Source organism: Trachurus japonicus, chromosome 20 (assembly GCF_045865225.1).
Source record: "Trachurus japonicus isolate A0001 chromosome 20, Traja_1.0".
NCBI lineage: Eukaryota > Metazoa > Chordata > Actinopteri > Carangiformes > Carangidae > Trachurus > Trachurus japonicus.
Window position 1 is genome coordinate 565941 of NC_140926.1, and position 23550 is coordinate 589490.

Here is a 23550-nt window from a genome sequence, read left to right on the forward strand (position 1 = left end):
AATGAATAAGACTCCTGTTTAAAAGGGATGCCACCACAGTTCCATACGTGATCTCATACTGGAACAATTTTATGGAGGACACCGACTGGAAGAAGATTTGGCTCTTACCCAACCGATACCTGTTAACTAATAAAGTGAGAGAAATTTCATTTAAGATTATTCATAAATGTTATCCATCCAATGACCACATTGTAAAAAGATTTAAAAAAGACATTGATGTGAATTGTACTTTCTGTTCTGTACCTGCTGAAACTGTGACCCATGTGTTTTGGCTCTGCCCTATTGTGCAAAAACTATGGAGTGATATTTGTAATTTTGTTGCTATCAATGTTGATGGTGGTTTTATTTTGTTTTGGAGGAATGTTCTGTTTGGGCTCCCTGACCTGAAAAAAAACAAGGAAAAAGCCAACATAACTTTTATTATCAACCTTATTATTTTAATGGCAAAATTTTATATTCACAAATGTAAGCTCATTAAAAAAAAACCTTCCTTTACTGCTTTTAACGGTGAGCTCAAGCAATACATAACCTCCATCAACTTTTCAAGCAACCAGAAAGTGATTAAGACTTTCAATATATGTGAAAACTTGAACATTTTGTTGTAAACTTATAAATTACCCCTGGCGTATATATATTAAAAAAAGGTAGACATACACAGAGGCCAACAGGTCACGTGACCTTTAACCCGGCTGACTCCGCCCACACGTGACGTCTTTTCGCGGGCCCAGACGTCATCAGGTGAAGGTGAACTGCAGCTAATTGAACTGCTGCTAATCACCGTCTGTATCGATTAACTATTGATAAGGTAAGAGACCGTGACGTGTCAAGTTGTTATAGTTTTAAAATGTTCATTCGTTTTTATTTTTATTTAGTTTTTCAGTTTGTTTTATTTCAGTTTAGTTTTAATGAGTTCAACAAGTGATAAATCAGTTTAGTTTAGTTTTTATTGTTGAGGAAATGACCCGTTTTTATTGAGTCTTAGTTGTAGTTTTTATTTCATCTTAGTCTAGTTGTAGTTGAAAACTACAACTAAGCTGCTGTTATCTGATGAAACTTTACTTTACTGCAGTTTAGCATCAAACCTGGAGCTTGGAGCTAGTGCTAGGTTTAGTTTTAGTTCAGTTTACTACATTATTTTACTGTAGTTTTAGTTTTATTTAGGTTTACTACATTATGTTAGTTGTAGTTTTATTACAGTTTACTACATTATGTTAGTTGTAGTTTTATTACAGTTTACTACATTATGTTAGTCTTAGTTGTAGTTTTATTACAGTTTACTACATTAAGTTAGCCTTAGTTGTAGTTTTATTACAGTTTACTACATTATGTTAGTCTTAGTTGTAGTTTTATTACAGTTTACTACATTATGTTAGTCTTAGTTGTAGTTTTATTACAGTTTACTACATTAAGTTAGTTGTAGTTCTAGTTTTATTACAGTTTACTACATTATATTAGTCTTAGTTCTAGTTTTATTACAGTTTACTACATTATTTTAGTCTTAGTTCTAGTTTTATTACAGTTTACTACATTATATTAGTCTTAGTTCTAGTTTTATTACAGTTTACTACATTATATTAGTCTTAGTTCTAGTTTTATTACAGTTTACTACATTATTTTAGTCTTAGTTCTAGTTTTATTACAGTTTACTACATTATATTAGTCTTAGTTCTAGTTTTATTACAGTTTACTACATTATATTAGTCTTAGTTCTAGTTTTATTACAGTTTACTACATTATTTTAGTCTTAGTTCTAGTTTTATTACAGTTTACTACATTATATTAGTCTTAGTTCTAGTTTTATTACAGTTTACTACATTATATTAGTCTTAGTTCTAGTTTTATTACAGTTTACTACATTATGTTAGCCTTAGCTCTAGTTCTAGTTTGACTGTGTGACTGTTTCCTCCTCAGCTGAGGCGTGATGGACGACTACGTGGAGCTCTGCCGCTCTCTGGGGTGAGACACAGGTGGCTCTGCCCCCCCCCCAACACACACACACACACACCCAGCCTGACCTGTGACCTCTGACCTCTGACCTGTGACCTCTGACCTCAGACTTCCTGTGTGGATGTCGTCTCTCCTCGTCGCCGCCAGACGACTGAAGAGCGACGTGGCCCGGAGGAGGAAGGTCTACAGACTGCTGCAGAGGAAGCTGGTGGGACCACACACACACTCATATACACACACACTGATGTATATTTAAGCAATATCAATCAATCAATCAATCAATCAATCAATCAATCAATCAATCAATCAAACACTTTATTTGTCCCCAAGGGGCAATTTAAAAAGGCATAAAGAGCAGCATTAGGACAAACAAGACATCAGACAACATAGAAACATTCACAAAGTGCTTCAGTTAAAAAATTCTAGCAGCTGTCAATTTCAAAGTGCTGTGTGCATCATGTTAAAGTGGCGTTGTTCCTCCTTAGAGTGGTAGAATGAGCAGAGACCACCTGGAGGACTGGAGGGATATGTTGCTTTTATAAAACGGTTACCAATAATGACAATATGAAAGAGGACATGTAGTTTTCTTCCAGCAGAATAAAAATCTGTTCCAGCTGTCCAGACGTTAGCTCCAAGTAGCTCTGTCACTGCTCAGTCCCCTCTACCATTGTTAACCCTCTGGAGGTCAAAGTTCACCTTCAACATGTCAATTACACTACTTTACTACATTTTTTAATAATAATAATAATAATAAAGTTTATTTATATAGCACCTTACAACATCGGACAGATGATCAAAATGCTTTACAGAAAAGAAATAACATTTCAGGTGACAAATGGCATGGAAAAAAACAAAAAACAAAATCGTAAAAACATCAACTGTCTGTTGCTACAGACTGCAACTGTCCGTTGTCATGGATACATGACAACAACTTCCATTCATACCAGTCATACGTGCCTGAGGCGGAGTGATAGCCTACGCTGTGATATAGGCGGGTGCATATATGAAAAAAAAACACCTAGCCCTAAAAAAATTCTAACAAAAGGTTTCTCAGCTGTTTTTTATAGTATTAGATGTCCTTAATAACATACTAAAAGTTTACCAAAGTTTGGCCACTAGAAAGGTGTCATTTTCAAGATGGCGTCCAAGATGGATAGGAAGCCTGAGGAGACACCACAGGTGAATAGGGTAACATTTTTAACTAACAGATATCACCATGAAACTTCCCAAGTTTATCACTTACATTAAAACAAATATTTTTTGTATTACAAGTTTTGTCAAATTGTATGTTTAAATATGTAAATTATGCAATATCTCATTAAATATGCGCTAATTTGCATATCCGAAATCTGAACAATGGATAAAAGCCACTTTCAAAATTCTTGTTTTATTTTGTTGACATAGGGTGACATCAGGTAAATTGGGCCATCAGGTAAAATGAGCCAGTTAAGGTTTGAGCCTCCTAGCTTTTTAAGTTTTAACAGGCAATGGCTGTAAATGATTTCAAATTGTTGCTACAACTGTACTTGAAAAAAAAAACAATTGATTTGAGTCTCTGGTTGCTGTTGTGGGTGGGACAATGCTTTATATCCAGCCTGCTGAGGAGAAGTGTGCGAAAAGTGGCCTGGCAAACAAATTTCACTTGAAACTGATAAGGTTGATAACTCCGTAAAAAAACAGATCTACAATAAAAAATGTGATTTATAATACACATTGTGATTCCCCCCATTGGATAGAATGCAAAATTCTTGCTAAGCTTACTTATTTTTAATTTAAATGCATTTTTTGTGGGTGGCTCAATTTACCTTAATGCATCATGGTAAATTGAGCCATGCATTTCAGCTAAAATGGGCCACATACAAAACACAGTCTTACACTGAAGTTACACAGAAATTGAGGGTGCAAAACATGTTCAAAGTTAGATATTTATCCAAGGTTGGTCAGTGCCACTCATGGTACCATTAGCACTGTGGGGGAAAAAATGGCATCTATAATGCCACACACACACATACACACACAGTAAAAGAGCCTATAACATAGTCAGTTAACAAAGAGCATAGCAACAACATGATCATGCAATTTTAAAATGCATTTTAAGATTAAAAAATGTCTTCAACCTCTTATGTATTCACTGTTAATGTTAAGTTTAGTGTTGTAGTTTAGTAGTAGTGTCAATTAATTATTAAAATTTAAATGATTTCTGCTAAAATTACTGTGTTGTTCTCTCTTGGCCCATTTTACCTGAACCTTCATCGTACCTCGAGAGGGGATATCCCGATACTTTAACTCTCATAATTCCAAAATAATTATACTTTTTAATTTTTTTTTCACACAGAAACATTTAAGAGACCTATGTCGATTTTTAAAAATATCAATGGATTTCATGCATAGCGTTTTTGATGGTCTTATTAATCGTTTACCAAAAAGTGGCCCATTTTACCTGACTTCACCCTACTAGAGTCAGAAGTTTTTACAGAGGGGATTTTGGATATCTCTCTTTATCACTATGTAAATGAGAAAATACTATAGCCCTAAAAATTCAAGTTGGTCGTGTTTTTAGGAGTAAAATGTTGTATAAGAGCCCGAAATCTCCACTTCAGCAGCACTTACAGACACCAAACCTTCCAGTTTGATCCCTTTCTATATTCTGAAGGTTTTTACAGAGGGGATTGTTGATATATCATTCATAGCCTGATTTATACAACATTTTACTCCTAAAAACACGACCAACTTGAATTTTTAGGGCTGGTGACAGTATTTTCTCATTTACAGAGTGATAAAGAGAGATATCCAAAATCCCCTCTGTAAAAACTTCTGACTCTAGTATGTCAACAAAATAAAACAAGAATTTTGAAAGTGGCTTTTATCCATTGTTCAGATTTCGGATATGCAAATTAGCGCATATTTAATGAGATATTGCATAATTTACATATTTAAACATACAATTTGACAAAACTTGTAATACAAAAAATATTTGTTTTAATGTAAGTGATAAACTTGGGAAGTTTCATGGTGATATCTGTTAGTTAAAAATTTTACCCTATTCACCTGTGGTGTCTCCTCAGGCTTCCTATCCATCTTGGACGCCATCTTGAAAATAACACCTTTCTAGTGGTCAAATTTTGGTAAACTTTTAGTATGTTATTAAGGACATCTAATACTATAAAAAACAACTGAGAAACCTTTTGTTAGAATTTTTTTAGGGTCAAGTCATATTTGCACCTGACTAATAAGGCTTTAGAATAGTAGCCGTGGTATAATGGTTAACAACCAATCAGATCGCCGGATTTCACCTTTACGTTTTATAATATATATTACACACAGATGTACACACCTATATACACACACTGTCCAGGTGAGACTGTATCTTTCCAGTTCAGGCCGTGTGTCTGCAGGTGTGTGTGTGTCTGCAGGTGTTTGTCCCGTCAGGTGCTGATTCTCCAGAATGAAACACGACTGATGATGAAGTGAAAATCATTTCATTTCCTCTGGTTGTGACTCACTGCTCTTCTATTAGAATTAGAAATTAGAAATACTTTATTTAATCCCCGAGGGGAAATTTAAAATGTCACAGAGCAGCAGCAAGACAATACAGACAACAACACAGATCACAACACACTGAGTAAAAATACATGAAGACATAAAAACACATAGTGTATTAAAACACAGAATAAACACATAAAACACATTAAAAGACTTAAAGGGATAGTTCACCCTAGAATGATATTTCGCTCATGATCTCCTCCCCCTCATGTGGACTAAGGGCTGGAAGAAGTTTCAGAGTCCACCGTCCCTTCTCTGAGTTACAGGGGGTCTCGGCGTAGCAGTGCATTTCAATGCACCAATGCCCAATGTTTCAATGTCCAAATCTCGCGTGATTCGCAGTAACCGCACTGACGCCGGCACAAATCACGCGAGATTTGGACGGACCAGGAAGAGGAGCTTCGAGAAGCTTCCGCTACAAACAAGCTTAAAATATAGACTTATTTAATTTTTTTCGGGACAATTACGCAATTTGGGGCTTCAGCACAAGACGGACATTACATACGAGCAGCATGGAGGTATTTGGATGTTTTTTTGTGTGTGTTTTTTTACGAAGAGCTCCGGTGTCCCTTTACAACCGCTGCATTGAAATGCACTGCTACGCCAAGACCCCCTGTAACTCAGAGAAGGGACGGAGGACTCTGAAACTTCTTCCAGCCCTTAGTCCACATGAGGGGGAGGAGATAATGAGCGAAATATCATTCTAGGGTGAACTATCCCTTTAAGCCTCCTCAAAAAGTACAAGCGGCTCAGGCCCTTCTTGTAAACAGCCTCAGTGTTTCCTGCCCACTCCAGCTGTCCAGTAGGACACCAAGGTACTTACATTGCCCCACAGTCTCCACATCAGTCCCACTGATACAAACAGAAGGTGGGGACTTCTTCCTCCTGAAGTCCACCACCATTTCTTTGGTTTTTGCTACATTAAGCAGCAAACCGTTCTCCTTACTCCAGTGCACAAACTTTTTAATCACACCCCTGTACTCCTCCTCTTGACCTCCCACCGTGCACCCAACAATAGCTGTGTCATCTGAGAGTCTTTGAACATGACATGACTCTGTGTTGTAGGAGAGACCGGGGTTGGTTGGCTACAGGGGTTGGTTGGCACACCCCTGTTTTCTGGCCTCCTGTTGGTCACAGACTCACAAATGTGACATCAAAATAATCATCTTTTTGAGCTGCACTTATTTAGTTTGTTAAAACATCTGAAACTCACTCACTTTTTTGCTGAGGGCAAAATATCAGTTTTTTAGTACCAAAAGTAAAAAACTGCCCCCCGCACTTAAAGTGTTATAAAATTGCTTTGGATAAAGATATTGGAAATGTGTTACTTCCAGTGTGTAGAGATGGGAGTCAGCTTCAATTTGATATGAAACTTGAAAGTCTTTGATGAGTGATGTTACCTGGGCAACATCATATATTCACAAAAGTGGGTTTGTTTTGGTCGGGGTTGGTTGGCACACACAAACCAACCCCAAAATGCAGTATACATATATTAAATGTGATTAAACATCATTTCATACAATTCAGTGCACTGAGTGAAGAAATGGACACATGATTTATGCAGTGAATTGGGCCACAAAGCCTACATATGCCAATACTGTAACACCAGTGATTCTATATAGGCTTTAATGTAAATAATCTGCATCCACCCCACACAGCAAATCTAAAACACTGTGAGATGGAAAGAAATAAAAATACAAAGAGGTGATATGCTATATTTAAGAATAAATTCTATATTCATTGAATATTTTCTCTTAAAAAAAAAAAAAAAGCTCAAATCATTTACTGTTTGATGTTCTGTGTACGTGTTATCTTGTTCGTGGCCTTAAATGCCCTGTTTTAGTGTCATACATGCAAATATATGTATGCATATACATGATATCTTCTTAAATTTGAATATATTAGAATTAAATTTCCAATTTATTATTATATTGGTTGCTTCATCCATTCATTTTTACATTGTGCCAACCAACCCCATGAAGTGTGCCAACCAACCCCGTGTCGGGGCTGGTTGGCATTAATGCGCAGTATGATTTTATTCACAAATAAATTGATTTTAGAATATAACTGTGGACATTGAAATGTGTTTAGTTAAAGCTGACACCTTAACCTTTCATTTAATGCTGGTTTGAATATTCTCATATAAATGATGCCAGAGTGCTATGGCAAAGAGTGAAAAGTGTGCCAACCAATGATATCCGGTCTCCACTACTGAAAGTCAGATGTATATGCAGTGAAGAGGAGAGGGGAGAGCTGTTCCCTGGGGGGCCCCGATGTTGCTGATGACTCGTTCCGACATGCAGTTCTGCAGCCTGACGAACTGTGGTCTGCTCGTCAAGTAGTCCCCAATCCCTGTGACCAGAGGAGCCTCCACCTGCATCTTCTCCAGGCTCCTGACAGTTCGTCTATATATAAACTATACCGTATATATAAAATAAAAGCACAGATGTTTCCTCTCTTCTTCTTCTTCTTCTTCTTGCTCCTCTGACCTTTATTCCAGATGTTTCACGGCGTGGGGGAGGGGGAGGAAGAGGAGGAGGAGGAAGAGGAGGAAGGAGAGAAGAGCCAGCGGCGGCGACAGCAGCAGCCGTGGATCACCTACGTCTACCCTGAGCAGGTGAAGACTCTGGTTCGCTCCGTCTTCCCTCAGGACGTCTGTGACTACCCCGACCCAGACCACCACCAGGTCAGAGCAGCACACACACACACACACACACACACACACACACACACACACACACACACACACACACACACGGACGGGAGGACAGAGACTTCAGGTTGTCATTTAAAGCTTCAGTAAGCGATCCGGTGGTTTTGGCTAATGCTGCGTTCCAGGCAGGCTTTTGAAATCGTAAATTACAGCTTCAAGTCACAACTTACGACTTTGTAGCGTTTCAGGTAACCCACTGGTGTTTCTCCGACCTGTTTTACCGGTGAAAGTCACTATAACGGCCACTCGTAACTTCTGACCCGTGAACTCGTACCAGATCGAACTGGTACCACTTCACAGGTCGGAAAAACACCAGTTTCCTTGAACGCACCATAACAGTCCTCGTCCCTACGTCGCCACATTCACGGCGTCCCTTGGCTGCACACACAGAGAGGACTGCCCCTTTATGCCGTTCTCTCTCCTCATTGGATAAAACTTGTAGGATACAAGGAAAGTTTTCTCCTGGGCTCAGAGCAGAGCAGAGTGACCAAAGATATTCAATAAATGGAAAGATACTCCATGAGCGGCTGCTCCAATGATATGAAATGGTATACACTTCCTGTCTCTCTAAGTGGGCGTGGCCAACCGTCACCCCACCTCGTCTGTGAACGTGTGTGTGGATTTATACAATCTGTAGGTAGATGAAAGTGAGATATTTATATTTTCTTATGATAACATTAAATATTTACACTACTAACAGTCATATTTAGCATGCCAAAAATAATTTAAATCATTTTCACGGGATTTCGCGGCCGTTTGTTTGACGTTGCCTAGGAGATCGGTGCCAAATCTGGCGAGAGTGTGTCGTAGAGACAGAGACAGGTCTTGAACAAAGTGGATTTTCTCCGGATCTCTCCGTCTGAAAATTACCATTTTGGTGTCAAACTGTTCAGAAGAGATGTGGCTTGTGAAAAATGAGTCCAAAATTTGCTTCAGTGACCGTGGGGAGAAAGGACAGATCATAATCGGTGTTCACATTAAATTGTCCCATAGGAATCAATACACTCCAAACTGCCTCTGGTCTCTCTAAAGGGGCGTGGCCGTGCAGAAGCCCACGTGACATGCATACAGGAAGCTGACTCGTCATGAAAGGTCTTGGTTTATAAACCGTCTTTGGAGTGACTGACAGACCCGTGTTTCAGACCAAACACTCTATAGAAGTGATTGCTGACGGAAGATACAACTATTTAAGACTTAGATTAACACAAACATATCACTTACTTCTGCTTTAATTTAATTATATTATATTAATAAATTTAAAGGTGATAGCTGCAAGTTTAATTCCTCCTGGCCAGTAGGTGTCGCTCCAACCTTCTGTTGTAGGTTTGGTTGCCAGTTACAGCTGTAGCTAAAGCTCTAATGCTGTTGCCATAGAGATCATTCCATGCCGACGTTGCCAACGTAACCAGATGTAAATATTTACATATTTCGGACATTATTTATATACTATTTTTTTTTTAAATTCAGTAAAATTAATACTTTTATTCTGCACCCTCTAGACATTCTGTGGATGGATGCTTTATTTTTAAAAAAATTAATCCTTTTGATGAAAAAGTTGTAGGGGAGAGCAGGGTCGAAAGTAACATTTTTCAAATAAATGTCATTTAAAAAGATAGTATTACAGAAAGAGACATGTTTTTGTTGTGATCACCATCTCATATGTGTTCTCTATCAATACCAGGTGTGATTTTGTAAAAATGTGAAACGACGTCGGTGTAATTTGACTTTGAAGAGAAGCTGCGCTTTGTTACTTTCGTCCCTCACGGCAGGGACGAAAGTAACAGGGGGATGGGTCAAAAGTAACACGACAATATAAACTGGACTTGTTCTTATTTTTCTTGTTTTTCTTTAAAACGTCTGACAATGCTCTTGTTAATATGTGATTACAAACATATTGTGACCTTTATCTTATTTAAAAATATTTTTAATTTAATTTAATTTAATTTTTAGAACGAACGATCAATGACGCTCATTTGGATTTTTTAAAACGTTTGTAGATCGCTTATTAGCATGCTGATTTTCTCTAAATCCCTGCTATTTTGTCTAAATTACAGTGTGAATTGGTGTTAAATAAAATGTATTAACTTTTTTTTTTACTACACTACACCTTGGGACTTGGTCAGAACAGATCTCTGCCACCCTCCTGCTGACAGCCTGTTGTCCTGGTCCACTATGACTGGACCACCATGATCCACTGGTCATGCCCTCCTCCTGCACTTCTCCACTTATATACGGTCACATTGTTTACGTTGTGTGTTTTAATCCCTCCCGTAGCATGGTGACAGATTTTTTTTTTCTTCTTTTGCACAGAATTGCTCATTGTTAATGTGCAGAGGGACGAAAGTAACAGCCGTTACTTTCGTCCCTCCAGCGACTCCCGACACTCAAACCTGAGCTGCTGAAAAACTCTGACAAGTCAAACTGTAGGATGTGTTAGAGGACTAATTAATGTGTCTAACCATCATAATTATAACACCTGAAACGGTAAACACAGCTGATTAACCCAAAAAATTACCGCTCAAACAAATGTACTTTTCGTCACTGAAAACAGGTTCTTGAGTGTAACTCGGTCAAAGTCAGACATATTCTTAAGATTTTTTGCAGTTCTGTTAGGTCCTGCATGATATACATGCTGACCAAGTTAGACATGTCAGACTTGTGTGGGCTCAGAGAAAATCGCTCTGTTACTTTCGTCCTCCGTTACTTTCGACCCTACTCTCCCCTAGCTATAACCTTTAATGTCCTTTGGTCCAATTGACCTGATCTGTTCCCTCCCTCCATCTTTCTTTCCTTCCTTTTTCCCTCCCTTCTTTCCACAATCCCTTTTCCCTCCCTTTCTTCCTTCCTTCTTTCCCTTCGTCCTTACTTCTTCCTTCCTTTTTGACCCAATTAACCCAATCTGTTCCCTCCCATCTTTCCCGTTGTCCTTCCTTCCTTCCATCCTTCCTTCCCTGACCCAGGAGGACAACAGGAGGGTTAAGCGATGCATTAAAATACAGCTGAAATTACACATCAATTTACCTAAAAGCTCATAACAAATAGGACATGAACATAACAGAAGGCAGATGACACATAGCAACACCGGCATGCAGAGCAGACAGAGGAAAGTAGATGACATATAGTAATAATAGTAATAGCTACATATAATAATAATACATATAATAATATAGCTATGACATAAGCACAAACAGTAACAGACATTTAAAATTGCTTATCCACCCCACCACCCCTCACCCTAACTTTTTCCCTTTTATTCTGCACAGTTTTATTTATTTATTTTTTTCTTTCTTTCTTTCTTTCTTACCGATGTTTTAATGTTGTTTATTCTGTGCTTTTTAATGTTGTTTATTCTGTGCTCTCGTGTTTCGGTGTGATTTATTTATGCTTTGGTATTGTTTATTGATTTTTTTTTTTTTGATCAAAATTTTATTTAATTCCTCAAAACATTAGGAAAGAAAAAAAACAAAAAACATAGTGAATAATACAGGGCACAAGGGAGTGTGGTAGATAAACGATAGACAGTACTAACAAACAAGACCACAATAAAAAAATAAAAATAAAAAGGGGAACAGAACCAGAGCAGATGCATACAGAACAAGATACAAATAAATAAAGATAGAAAGAAATAAAAGAATAAGATAAAAATTGAGTGAAGAATGATAACAATGATGATAGCAATAAAGTTGCAGTAAAATAAAATAATAAAGTGTAAAAAAAATAAATAAATAAAATAATAATAATTTTTAAAAATTCTGGTGCGGAAAAAAAAAATTCCAAACAAAACTATTAATAGTCATTAATACACTCTGAGTCATATTAATTATATATTATAAATACACTAAAAATAATAATAATAAAAAAAATGTAAAAAGATGCTCTGATACCACACAGCAATAACAAATACTTCACAGACAAGACTCACATACACAAAAACAAAGACTTGTATTGTTTATTGATGATTTGTTCTGTGTTTTGGTGTTTGATGATTTTAACTGCTGTAAAGTGTGAAAGGTGCTTTCTAAATAAAATGTATTATTATTATTATTATTAAAAAGCAGAACATGTAATGGAGAAACAGCACGAACAATAACAAGCATGACGATGTACCTGTGTGTGTGTGTGTGTGTGTGTGTGTGTGTGTGTGTGTGTGTGCAGGTGGTGTTGGTCACCATGGACGACCTGCACCGACTCGGCTGAAGAGTTGATCCACTGAGCTGTGATGTCACATGTTAGTTATTAAGTTCATTACTTCATGATGTTGTTTAATCAATAATATCGATCAGTTTGTTTCCTGATCAGTTGTTTTTCTCCCTTTGTTTTTATTTATTTATTCATTTATTCAGTAGAATATAAAAGTTTAAAAACACCTGTGAACATCTGTGAAGTTAAAGTTGCAGCTGAATAAAGTTTGATCAGTCGTCCAGTCACATTGATTATTGATTAGGCAGATGAACACCTACAGCTCCCAAAATGATCAGTTTCTCTGGTTTTACTATTTATACTATGTGTTTGAGTTAAATTAAATTACATTTTTTTTGTTTTATTCTATCAACTACTGACAACATTTCTCCCAGAACTGAAATAAAAATATTGTCATTTAGAGCTTTTATTGGCTGAAAATGACTAAACTGGTCTAAATAACAAAAATATCAAGTCTTTTCAGACCTTGAATAATAATAATAATAATAATAATAATAATAATAATAATAATAATAATAATAATAATAATAATGCAAAGAAAACATGTTGATATTTATTAGAATATTTGAACTCAGGAAGAGTTTATAAACCAGTTTTAGTGGGATAATGTCGATGTTTAATCAGCAGTGGTTTTTATTTATAATCTTCCTATAAAACCAGATGTGGTTCAGGTGATGACCTCATCAGGTGATGACCTCATCAGAGTCTCATTAAGGAGAAGGAGTTGTGTTTGTGTTGGTGTTTAAAAAAGAAAAGCGAAGAATGACTGTCATACATGTAGAGATGCTTTAAGAAACATTTGTGAACGTGCTCTCTTAGTTTTTTTCCAGAGCTGCATGTGTGTGTGTCTCTATGTGAGTGTATGTGTGTGTGTGTGAGTGTGTGTGTGTGTGCAGAGTGAGTGTGTCCGCGGGGGGGCGCTGTGGCTCTTCAGTCAGCGGGGGCTCGTGCAGCAGCTCCGTGGGGGGAGGAGGGAGGAGGAGGGAGGGGGGGGAGTCCCGGGACTTTTAATCTGAAAGATGAAAGTTTTACTGAGGAGTTTCCGGCTTCAGTTGATCAGAGAGAGAAGAAGAAGTGTCCGCGGCGCGAGGTGCGAGGTGCGAGGCTGGCATCACCTTCATCACCTTCATCTTCATCATCATCCTCATCCTCACTGGACTAAGGACTCAGGACTTGGTTCGGGTCATGTGGGCTCTAGAAGCTCCAGAAGCTCCGGAGCTCCAGAGCTGAGAGCGGCGCTGCTTGGATGCAGCGGCCGGGCAGCAGCGCTCTGTGGCCGGCTGAGAGCAGCGCTGAGCTCCGGGCTGAGCTCCGGACAGAGAGCGGCTCTGAGCGGATGCAGCGGCCGGGCGGCAGCGCTCTGTGGCCGGCGGAGAGCAGCGCTGAGCTCCGGGCTGAGCTCCGGGCGGAGAACGGCTCTGAGCGGATGCAGCGGCCGGGCGGCAGCGCTCTGTGCCCGGCGGAGAGCAGCGGCTCGGACCGGGGAGAGGAACCGGAGGAGCCAGAGGCAGCGAGACTCGGTCTGGCGGCGACGCTGCTCTGCTGGTTCCTGGTCCGCTGGTACCAGGTGGGTCCGTGACGTCACACAGGTGCAGCCGAGCCGACACCGCGGATTGATCTGTTATTACCTAGTTATTGATTGATCAGCTCAGTGATGATTAGTCACGTGATCTAATATGATTATTGATCAGCGGTGATCAGCTCTATCGATCTGGTGTTTCTACTGTAAGTAGGTAGGTATGAAGTTAAAGGTGTGTGTGTGTGTGTGTGTGTGTGTGTGTGTGTGTGTGTGTGTGTGTGTGTGTGTGTGTGTGTGTGTGTGTGTGTGTGTGTGTCAGAGGAGCCGGTCCAGGTGGAACCAGGTTCTGGATCAGTGGTGTCGGTCTGTTTTAATATAATAGCTCCATGGTTTGGACCAGTTAGATTCTGAGCTCAGAGTCACTTCCTGTCTGTGAACCAATCAGAGATCAGATCTCCATGTGTCTGGATCAGAACAATAACAATAAGAAGTAGTGAGGACTCAGTGAAGGTCTGAGACCAGGACTCAGGTCTGGACCTGAACAGGAAACCTGTCAGAACGCGTGTGTGTGTGTGTGTGTGTGTGATGTCAGAGCTGCTGCTGGAGCGTGAAGGGGGCGGGGCAACAGGTCAGCTCAGGTCAGGCCCCGCCCCCCTCTCACCTGGGGCTGATGACATCACATCCTCTCTGGTCATGTGACAGAGGCTCAGTGTGTGTGTGTGTGTGTGTGTGTGTGTGTGAGGGCAGGTGAGAACCTGTTGGTCACGGCTCATTAAAGCAGATAACAGCGGCACGGCCGTTTCGGCTAATGCTGTGTTCAAGGCAGGCTTTTGAAACCGTAAGTTACAGCTTCAAGTCACAACTACGACTTGGTAGCGTTCCAGGTAACCCGTAGCTCGTGTTTTTACCGTCCTGTTGTCTGTGAAAGTTCCCTATAACGGCCACTCGTAACTTCCGACCCGTGAACTCGTACCAGATCGAACTGGTATGACTTCACAGGAAGGAAAAACACAAAGTACGAGTTTCCTTGAACGCACCATGAGTTAGCAGCCCCCGCCCTTGTCAGGCATCAATTGGTCCTCGTGCTACGTCACCACATTCACGCGCATCCCTTGGCTGCACACACAGCCCTTCATGCCGTTCTCTCCCCTCATTGGATAACACTTGTATCCCACAAGGAAAATTTTCTCCTCGGGTTACAGCAGAGCAGAGTGACGGAGAGACTCGTGTTTAGGCTGAAATACTTCATGTAAGTGATTGCTGACGGAAAATAGGACTATTTAGGACTTACATTAACAAAAACATTCCACTGATATCTGCTTTAAGTCTCGTTAGCAGCCGACTGATGTGATGATGGTGAAGACAAGACAACAACTCCCATGATGCCTCACTGCTCCATGATGTCACAGTCCTGTTGATGACAGTCATACATCTCTACACGTAGTCGTCCTCGCGGCCGCCATCTTGGGGGGGTGAATGTGTTTTGTTATGTTTTGTTTTACCTCGTGCTGCCGTTCGTCATCTATGGGTTTTACCAGAGGAACTCCCCCCCAAGATGGCGGCCGCGACGACGTTCCTGACAAGCCCCAATGCAGCATCTACCTGTAGGCGATATTTTTTTTCGTAGGATGAGTCCGGGAAAGTCCCGCCGTTCCCGCCTCTGATTGGCTAGAAGGGCTCTCGCCTGATTGGTTGTTTGTTTTGGTTGTCTGTGAAACGGCTGTGAAACGCAGGCTGTTGGTAAAGTGTGATAAGTGCCTAGATCTACCTGGACTCTCTCTCTATCTGGCCTGTCTAGCCTCTACCTGGTCTAGTTACTAAACTTAACCAACTCCTTTCTTCATTGCCTAAACCTAACCAACGGCACAATTACACTTCTCTCAAACTCTAAATGTAAACTTGGAATATAAATTTAAAAACTAAATTTTTCGGAATGTGAAACCAGCGGGGATCGAACTGGGATTCACCACACCGCAGGCGAAAACACAAACCGCTACGACGTCATTGAGCTGTGATGTCATAGAGCTGTGACGTCATAGAGCTGTGATGTCATAGAGCTGTGACGTCATAGAGCTGTGACGTCATAGAGCTGTGATGCTGCAGAGCAATGGTTCTCAACGTGCTGGCTTTTTTTTTCTAGAATTTTTAATTTTTTTTAAATTTTTTTTTAACCACTTTTTATTTATTTTTTCATTTTTCCTTTTTTTGGGGGGGGGGGTTTACCACTTTTTTCTAGAATTTTTAAATCTTTTTTACATTTTTTTTTACCACTTTTTATTTATTTATTTTTTAATTTTACCACTTTTTCTAGAATTTCATTTGTACTTTTGAGAAATTTTTGCACTTTTTTTTGATCAACTTTTTTCTAGAATTGTTTTTGAGAGTTTTTACCATTTTTTTTTTCAGAAATGTCTCTACAATATTTCCACAAATTCACACCATTGGCTGTAATTTGAACGTACATTGAATTAAAAAGTAAATTCTTCATTCTCAGAACAAATATTAGTGTACTTCTGGTGTTTGTTTCAACATGTTGTCCAGTGGGGGGGTCTGTGGTCTAATATGTATTAATTTAATCTAGTTTGTATTAGTTTAGTTTCCTTGATGTAAAACAGTTATAGAAGCTCTGACCGTGTCTCTGTGTTTCTGTCCTCAGAGACTGAGACGCGGCTCCGCTGCTGCTCAGGTAAGAACCTCACCTTTATAACACTCTGACATCATCACCTGCTGGGGGGGGGGGGTCTGGGGGTCTGGTGGGTCTGGGGGTCTGGGGGTCTGGGGGTCTCTACCTGAGGGGGCGGAGCCTCCGTCATGCTGCGTTCAGGTTCAGCTGCTGGTGTTGGTGAATCACAGTTTAACAGTGTAACAGTGAGTCTCAGTCCTCCAGTGTAAAACACACGGTTACCACGGCGACACACAGAGATGCTGAGGAATGTGTGTGTGTGTGTGTGTGTGTGTGTGTGTGTGTGTGTGTGTGGGGAGACACTCGGCCGCCTCGTTTCCCATGATCCTCTCTGACTCGGCGCCCGTTGACCTCTGACCTCCACAGTTTACATTCCACAGCTCTGACTGAGCTCTGGGCGCCATGGCAACGACACCACAGCAGCTGATCCATCGATTGAGTCCAGATTGTCTGTGTGGTCATGTGATCAGTGATGTCATCAGTTCCTGTGTAGTCTTATCTGTCATCAACCAGAGATGACGGGTTAAGCCTGCCACACACATAAAGATTTTATAAATCTCAACCGATTTATTATCTGTGAGAGACCCCACACATGAAGATAAAACATCTGTGATTGAACAGTTTTAATCGTATTGTGTGTGGTGTGCTGCGATATTCCAAACACAACACACCACACACATTAAGATTTTTCAGAATCTTGACCCTCTGGTCAGAAAACAATCAGCATCAGCAGCGATACCAGGGGTGTCGTTGTAGCTACTCTTTCAGGTCTATTTCCGGAATGGACAATGAGAGCGACGTAATTTTTTTTTTAATGAAAGCGGGACACTTCAGCCTTTACAACGATCCCATCTGTGTGTGTCTGTGGCTCCGGACACCGAGCAGTCAAGCGGCTGTCCAATAGGGAGCCGTGCTGTCACATGACGGGCTGTGAGCGGCGGTCACATGATCGTTTAAACATGGCTGCTGTATTGCTGGCTGTTGCCGGCTACGAGCGCTACTGTCTTTGCTATCGGCTTCAGGAAATCTCCTGTGTATGTGTGAATGTGTGTGTGAACCTCATGTAACACCAGGGCTGCACCGTGGCTCTGTGAGGTTGCCGGTGCTGTGTGGAGAAGTGGCTTGTTGCCGCGAGCAGCATGCAGAGCTCGGTGAGCAGGCGCTTCTCCGCACAACACCGGCTCTCCACACACAAGATGACTGTTGATAGAAACGGCCACCGAAGTCGGCCCCGATAATCGTAAATATTGAACATGTTTAATACTTACGATTATCGGCGCCGAACGTTTTCCGAGCCGATTGTCGGGAGAATTTTGACTCTTAACACACCACACACTACAAGAGAATCTTATAAGATGATCTGAAGACCTTAAGATAATCGGGCGGTGTCTGTCCGTGGTCGGAAGGGGGGAAATCGGGGCAAAATCAGCCCGATTATCTTTATGTGTGTGGCAGGCTTTACGGGTTAGCGCGTTACGTTTGTGTGGCGGTGTCGCCATGGAGACGAGAGCTGGGACACCGGGTCGGAGGCTCTGATCTTACCAGGTTGAGACGCTCCATGCTCCCTGGAACTAGTTACTAGTCTTTGGTTTCAATGGTTCTCATAGTTGGTTCAAGGGAGTCCCCAACTTTTTCTTGAAACTTTACCACTTTTTTCTAGAATTTATAAACTTTTTATTTGTTTTGAGAATTTTTTACCACTTTTTTTTTTGAGAAGTTTTAACACTTTTTCTGGATTGTTCTTTAAACTTAAAACTTTTGAGAAATTTTACCACTATTTTGAGAATTTTTTTTTAACCACTTTTTTTATTTTATTTTTTTTGAGAAGTTTTACAATTTTTTCTAGATTTTTCTTTAAACTTTTTTTGGAGAAATTTTACCATTTTGAGAAATTTTTACCACTTTTTAAAAACTTTTTTTTGGAGAATTTTTATCACTTTTTTCTAAAAAAAAGTCTTTTTTCCAGAAATTTCTCTACAATATTTCCACAAATTCACGCCGTTGGCCCTAATTTGAACGTATACATTCACTAAAAAGGTAATGTTCTTCAGTCTCTGAACAAATGTGCGGTGTCGCCATGGAGACGAGAGCTGGGACCCTGCTCCTTCAGTCTGGTGTTTGGCTGCACTTTGTATAAAAACAGTTCAACATTGGACGATCTGACCTCCATATGAGCGATCAGCTGAGACGGAGCTGATCAGCTGTCGTGGTGCACGTGTGTATTTAAACCAACACTAAGGAACTTTTCAACCTTCATATAATATTTTCATACCTTTTGTGATGGTACATCGACTTACAACAGGTTGAATGACACCTCTGTCATGGCCTGAGGGGGTCTGTATCATTATGGTCTGTATCTCTTTCTCTGGCACTAAGCAGCTTTGAGGAGCATGGTAGGAACCCTGCTCTCACTTCAGTTTCACTTTCACTTTAGCGAGTCACGACGAGGAGGGAGCAGCAATGATTGTGTGTGTGTGTTTGCTGTGAAATGATCCACTGGAAACAGAAACTTAGTTTGGACGTCTTCTGTTCATTTCCATGCACCGGGAGATCAGGATGTTTACGACGCTAAACGCTAGTGCTCATGGGAAATGGAGTCTTCCTTCAGACAAAACACTACCGCTTTGGGCCACTGGCGCCGCCAAACTCAACCACAACTGAAAGTTCTTAAAGGGATAGTTCAACATTTTGGCAAATTGGCCCATTGCCATAATCCCTATAGTCATAGCAGTAGGTTCATTACCTTTAATTGTAGGTGTAAGCTATTTTCAGTACGGCGGAGCGCAGCAGCTGGCTGCTCAGAGCTACGCTATGGAGGCTAAGGGAATTTCTTGGTTTCCCTCATTAAACTCATCAAATTCAACATCCCAAAACTCCACAGCGCTTTTGTAGACAAGTTGTGAGCTGCACAACCACCACGCTATGAGATAATGACGGAACGATACGAAACGGAGCCGTTTTCGAGGTAAATTCATACAAAACCGCCGATGCGCGTTGCGTTCAGGGACAGTTTTTCAGCAAGCAGTCTCCGTATTTACCCTGTATTTACCTCGAAAACGGCTCCGTTTCGTATCGTTCCGTCATTATCTCATAGCGTGGTGGTTGTGCAGCTCACAACTTGTCTACAAAAGCGCTGTGGAGTTTTGGGATGTTGAATTTGATGAGTTTAATGAGGGAAACCAAGAAATTCCCTTAGCCTCCATAGTGTAGCTCTGAGCAGCCAGCTGCTGCGCTCCGCCGTACTGAAAATAGCTTACACCTACAATTAAAGGTAACGAACCTACTGCTATGACTATAGCGATTATGGCAATGGGCCAATTTGCCAAAATGTTGAACTATCCCTTTAAGTACTGCTTTAAACTTAAAACTTTTGAGAAATTTTAACACTATTTTGAGAATTTCTTTTTACAACTTTTTTTATTTTTTATTTTTTTTGAGAAATTTTACCATTTTGAGAAATTTTTACCACTGTTTTTTTTTCTAGAGTCTTCTAAAAAACTTTTTTTTTGGAGAAAATTTCTCTACAATATTTCCACAAATTCACGCCATTGGCCCTAATTTGTATACGTATCCATTCACTAAAAAAGTAATGTTATTCAGTCTCTCAACAAATATTTGTGTGGCGGTGTCGCCATGGAGACGAGAGCTGGGACAGCGGGTCGGAGGCTCTGAACGCAGCATGAGAGTGATTCATCCTCGGGGTCAGAGACACTGATGATGATGATGATGATGATGATGATGATGTAGCTGCAGACACGACCCAGCTGTGTGTCTGTGTGTGTGTTGTTGTTGTGTAGTTGTGTAGTTGTGTAGTTGTGGTGATGCGTTCAGGGACTCGTCGTGACCGTCGGCTTCACCGGCGTCGATGACATCAGCTGCTGTTTGGCGAGAGGGGGCGGAGCTTTGATCCAACCCTAACCCAGATTCCTCCATCGGATGGAAATAGAGCGTGTGTGTGTGTGTGTGTGTGTGTGTGTGTTGTGTGTAGGTGAGTGTGTGTGTTAGTGTGTGTGTGTCCAGAGGAAACATTCCTCTCCTCTCAGAGTAATGACTGACTGCTTCTCTTATTCTGGACCTGTGGTTTCTGAGCCCCGTCATTAGGTTTCACTGTGTGTGTGTGTCTGTGTGTGTGTTAGTGTGTGTGTTAGTGTGTGTGTGTGTGTGTGTGTTAGTGTGTGTTAGTGTGTGTGTGTGAGGGGTCAGAGGAGGAACCAGGGCAGAACTGACATGAGACTCTTTTGTTTTCTGGATTCTGTTCACTGAGTCTCAGAGTTACTCACTGTGTTAATGAGCACACACACACACACACACACACACACACACACACACACACACACACACACACACACACACACACACACACACACACACACACACACACACACACACACGATTAATTTATCAATGGATCTAGTGATAGTTTTGTTATTGATCGGTTGTTATTGGTCGGTGTCGTCTTGTTGATGCTGTGACACATGATGAGACCTGAACCAGCAGCTGTGCAGGTCTTCAGTCTCTCTCTGGACCAGAACCAGACCCTGGTCCTGGTCCCGGTCCAGACCCAGACCGGGGTCTTTACTTTATTAGTTTATCTGAATGGGACAGTGACATTAATGGACAAAAACATGTAAATGTGCCGGATTATAGCAGGATGCTAGTTTCCGTCTGGAGTCCCATAGACATAGAAACAGTTCAATAACATTACACACAATAGTGTAGACCAGGGGTTTTCAACAGGGGGGTCATGAACGTTTTGGTTGATTATACTATTTTGTATTTCCACATTTATGCTTAAAATAAAAATGTCAATTTAAATAGCTTGTATGCATGATTATCATGCAATTAACAGACATAGTTGATATAACAAAGTGTGTTTATAAATGACTGAATGAATGGCCACCTCACTCACTGTACCTTTAAAATAATTTAATTCCTGAATATATGACTATACCAGTGTATTATTTGAATAGCTTGGTACTGAATTAAGGGGATACTAGGCCCATTTCTCCAGTAGTTTGGGGGGTCCTTAGGCTGAAAAACGGTGAAGACCCAGGTGTAGACAACACAAAGAGACAAAAAGGCGACTATGAACATATTGACAAACACATTCCACAGGTAGGGACCATATAGTCTACTTGCCAGCCCATAGGACCCCATTGTGAACCCGGAAATGTTGAGTACCCCAAAGTTTTATGTTAGAAATAGATAGTATGGGTCCCCAGTGTTCAGAAACTGCCGGATGCTAACTTATATATATTGGGCAATTAGCATAACAGACATGATTAGCATAAATTAGCATAATTGCCTATATGGGCAATATTTCAACAAAATTGACTTGGCTGATCTGGGCAATATTGGAGTGGTTTTAGGGGTTATTGATGATGCTGAATCCATTTCTGACATTTTCAAAATTCAAAATGGCTGTCTAAACCGGTAGTGACCAGATTTTAACCGCCAGTGGGCTGATTTTGATGGATTTCAAAATCTGGTCACCGGTTTAGACAGCCATTTTGAATTTTGAAAATGTCAGAAATGGATTCAGCATCATCAATAACCCCTAAAACCACTCCAGTATTTCCCAGATCAGCCAAGTCAATTTTGTAGAAATATTGCCCATATAGGCAATTATGCTAATTTATGCGAATTATGTCAATTATGCTAATTGTCCAATATATATAAGTTAGCATCCGGCAGTTTCTGAATACTGGGGACCCATACTATCTATTTCTAACATAAAACTTTGGGGTACTCAACATTTCCGGGTACTCATTGTTGGCAAGTAGACTAATAAGAGTTTAGTTCTGGGAGATAAAGTGCAGAAGTGCAGCAGTGCATAGCTACCGCCTACCAGGTTGTATTGCACGATGCCCTATAGAGCAGTGGTTCCCAAATGGTGTGCCGTGAGGCAAGTCCAGGTGTGCCTTGGGATTTTGTGACAACCATACATTATTATTGCAATATACAACTATACAAAAAATAATTATTTTTAATTTACTATCGGTACTTTGTATGCACTCATTTCATAATACAGAGGCAAACTCTATACAAACAATTCTTTAAAAAAAATCCTCAAAGAGAACCCCATATTTCGCACAATATGTTTCAATGCTGATCAATGTGTAGGACCATGGACGGTGCTGCTTCCTTGCATTGACACTTCTCTGTGATGAATTTTCCTTTGCCTTATTGTGACCTCTCTGGTTTAAATGGTTGTATTGCTGCTTTGATGAAGCCTAATTTGATAGTTTCAAATTCATTTTTGAAATATTTCGTTAATAAATATGATTTTGTGAGTAATGTAGCCTAGTTGTCTTTGTCACATTTTATTTGGCATTAGTAAATAATTATGCACATTTACAGCTATTTTACATGATATAAGTGATAACAACAGGTGTGCCTTGAGATTTTTACTTGTCCTTTGGTGTGCCTTGGCCACAAAAGGTTTGGGAACCACTGCTATAGAGTATAAGTGGTAGATAGTAGCCTATTGCACGAGGCCCTACAGTGAGTAACATCAGTTTAAAGAGTCAGGTTGTGTTGCACGATGCTCATTACACCCAGTTGCACAAGCTGAAGTGTGTAGTTGTTGCACAAATTGTATTATGTAAGTTCTACTAAAACCAAAATGACACACACAGAAACATTGTGTAGCTACAATGAACTGAGAATAAAAACTCAGATGGTTGTTATAGGTTACAGGTTCACATGTCTGGTCCTGGTCCTGGTCCTGGGTCTCAGCTCGGTCGACTCTGATTAACGTTTCAGAGTGAGTGGACGGAGACAAAGCTCAGAGCTGAGTGTGTGTGTGTGTGTGTGTGTGTCTGTGTGTGTGTGTGTGTGTGTCTCTGAGCTGCTTGTTATGCTAATGAGGCGGCGGATGCACGATGGTTTCCTCCTGTCGCCGTTGGTTACCCCGAGGAGGTTACACAGAGCGCCGCTGTTCCC

The 23550-nt window shown here is 40.4% G+C and overlaps 2 protein-coding genes across 2 annotated transcripts in view; one reads left to right on the plus strand and one right to left on the minus strand.

Annotated features, from left to right (window-relative positions):
* The first annotated feature begins 1921 nt into the window (after positions 1-1921).
* LOC146965785 (uncharacterized) overlaps positions 1922-23550 on the plus strand; it is a 97524-nt gene continuing 75895 nt past the window's right edge. The window contains exons 1-4 of the mRNA XM_085763975.1: positions 1922-1956; positions 2056-2155; positions 13602-13970; positions 16579-16608. Coding sequence (XP_085620101.1) covers positions 1922-1956; positions 2056-2155; positions 13602-13970; positions 16579-16608 — 534 coding nt within the window. The remainder of the gene's footprint in view (positions 1957-2055; positions 2156-13601; positions 13971-16578; positions 16609-23550) is intronic.
* Positions 10587-23550, minus strand: part of palmdb (palmdelphin b) — a 168632-nt gene continuing 155668 nt past the window's right edge. Inside the window, exon 10 of the mRNA XM_085763715.1 lies at positions 10587-10601. The gene's annotated coding sequence lies outside the window, so the exon portion shown is untranslated. The remainder of the gene's footprint in view (positions 10602-23550) is intronic.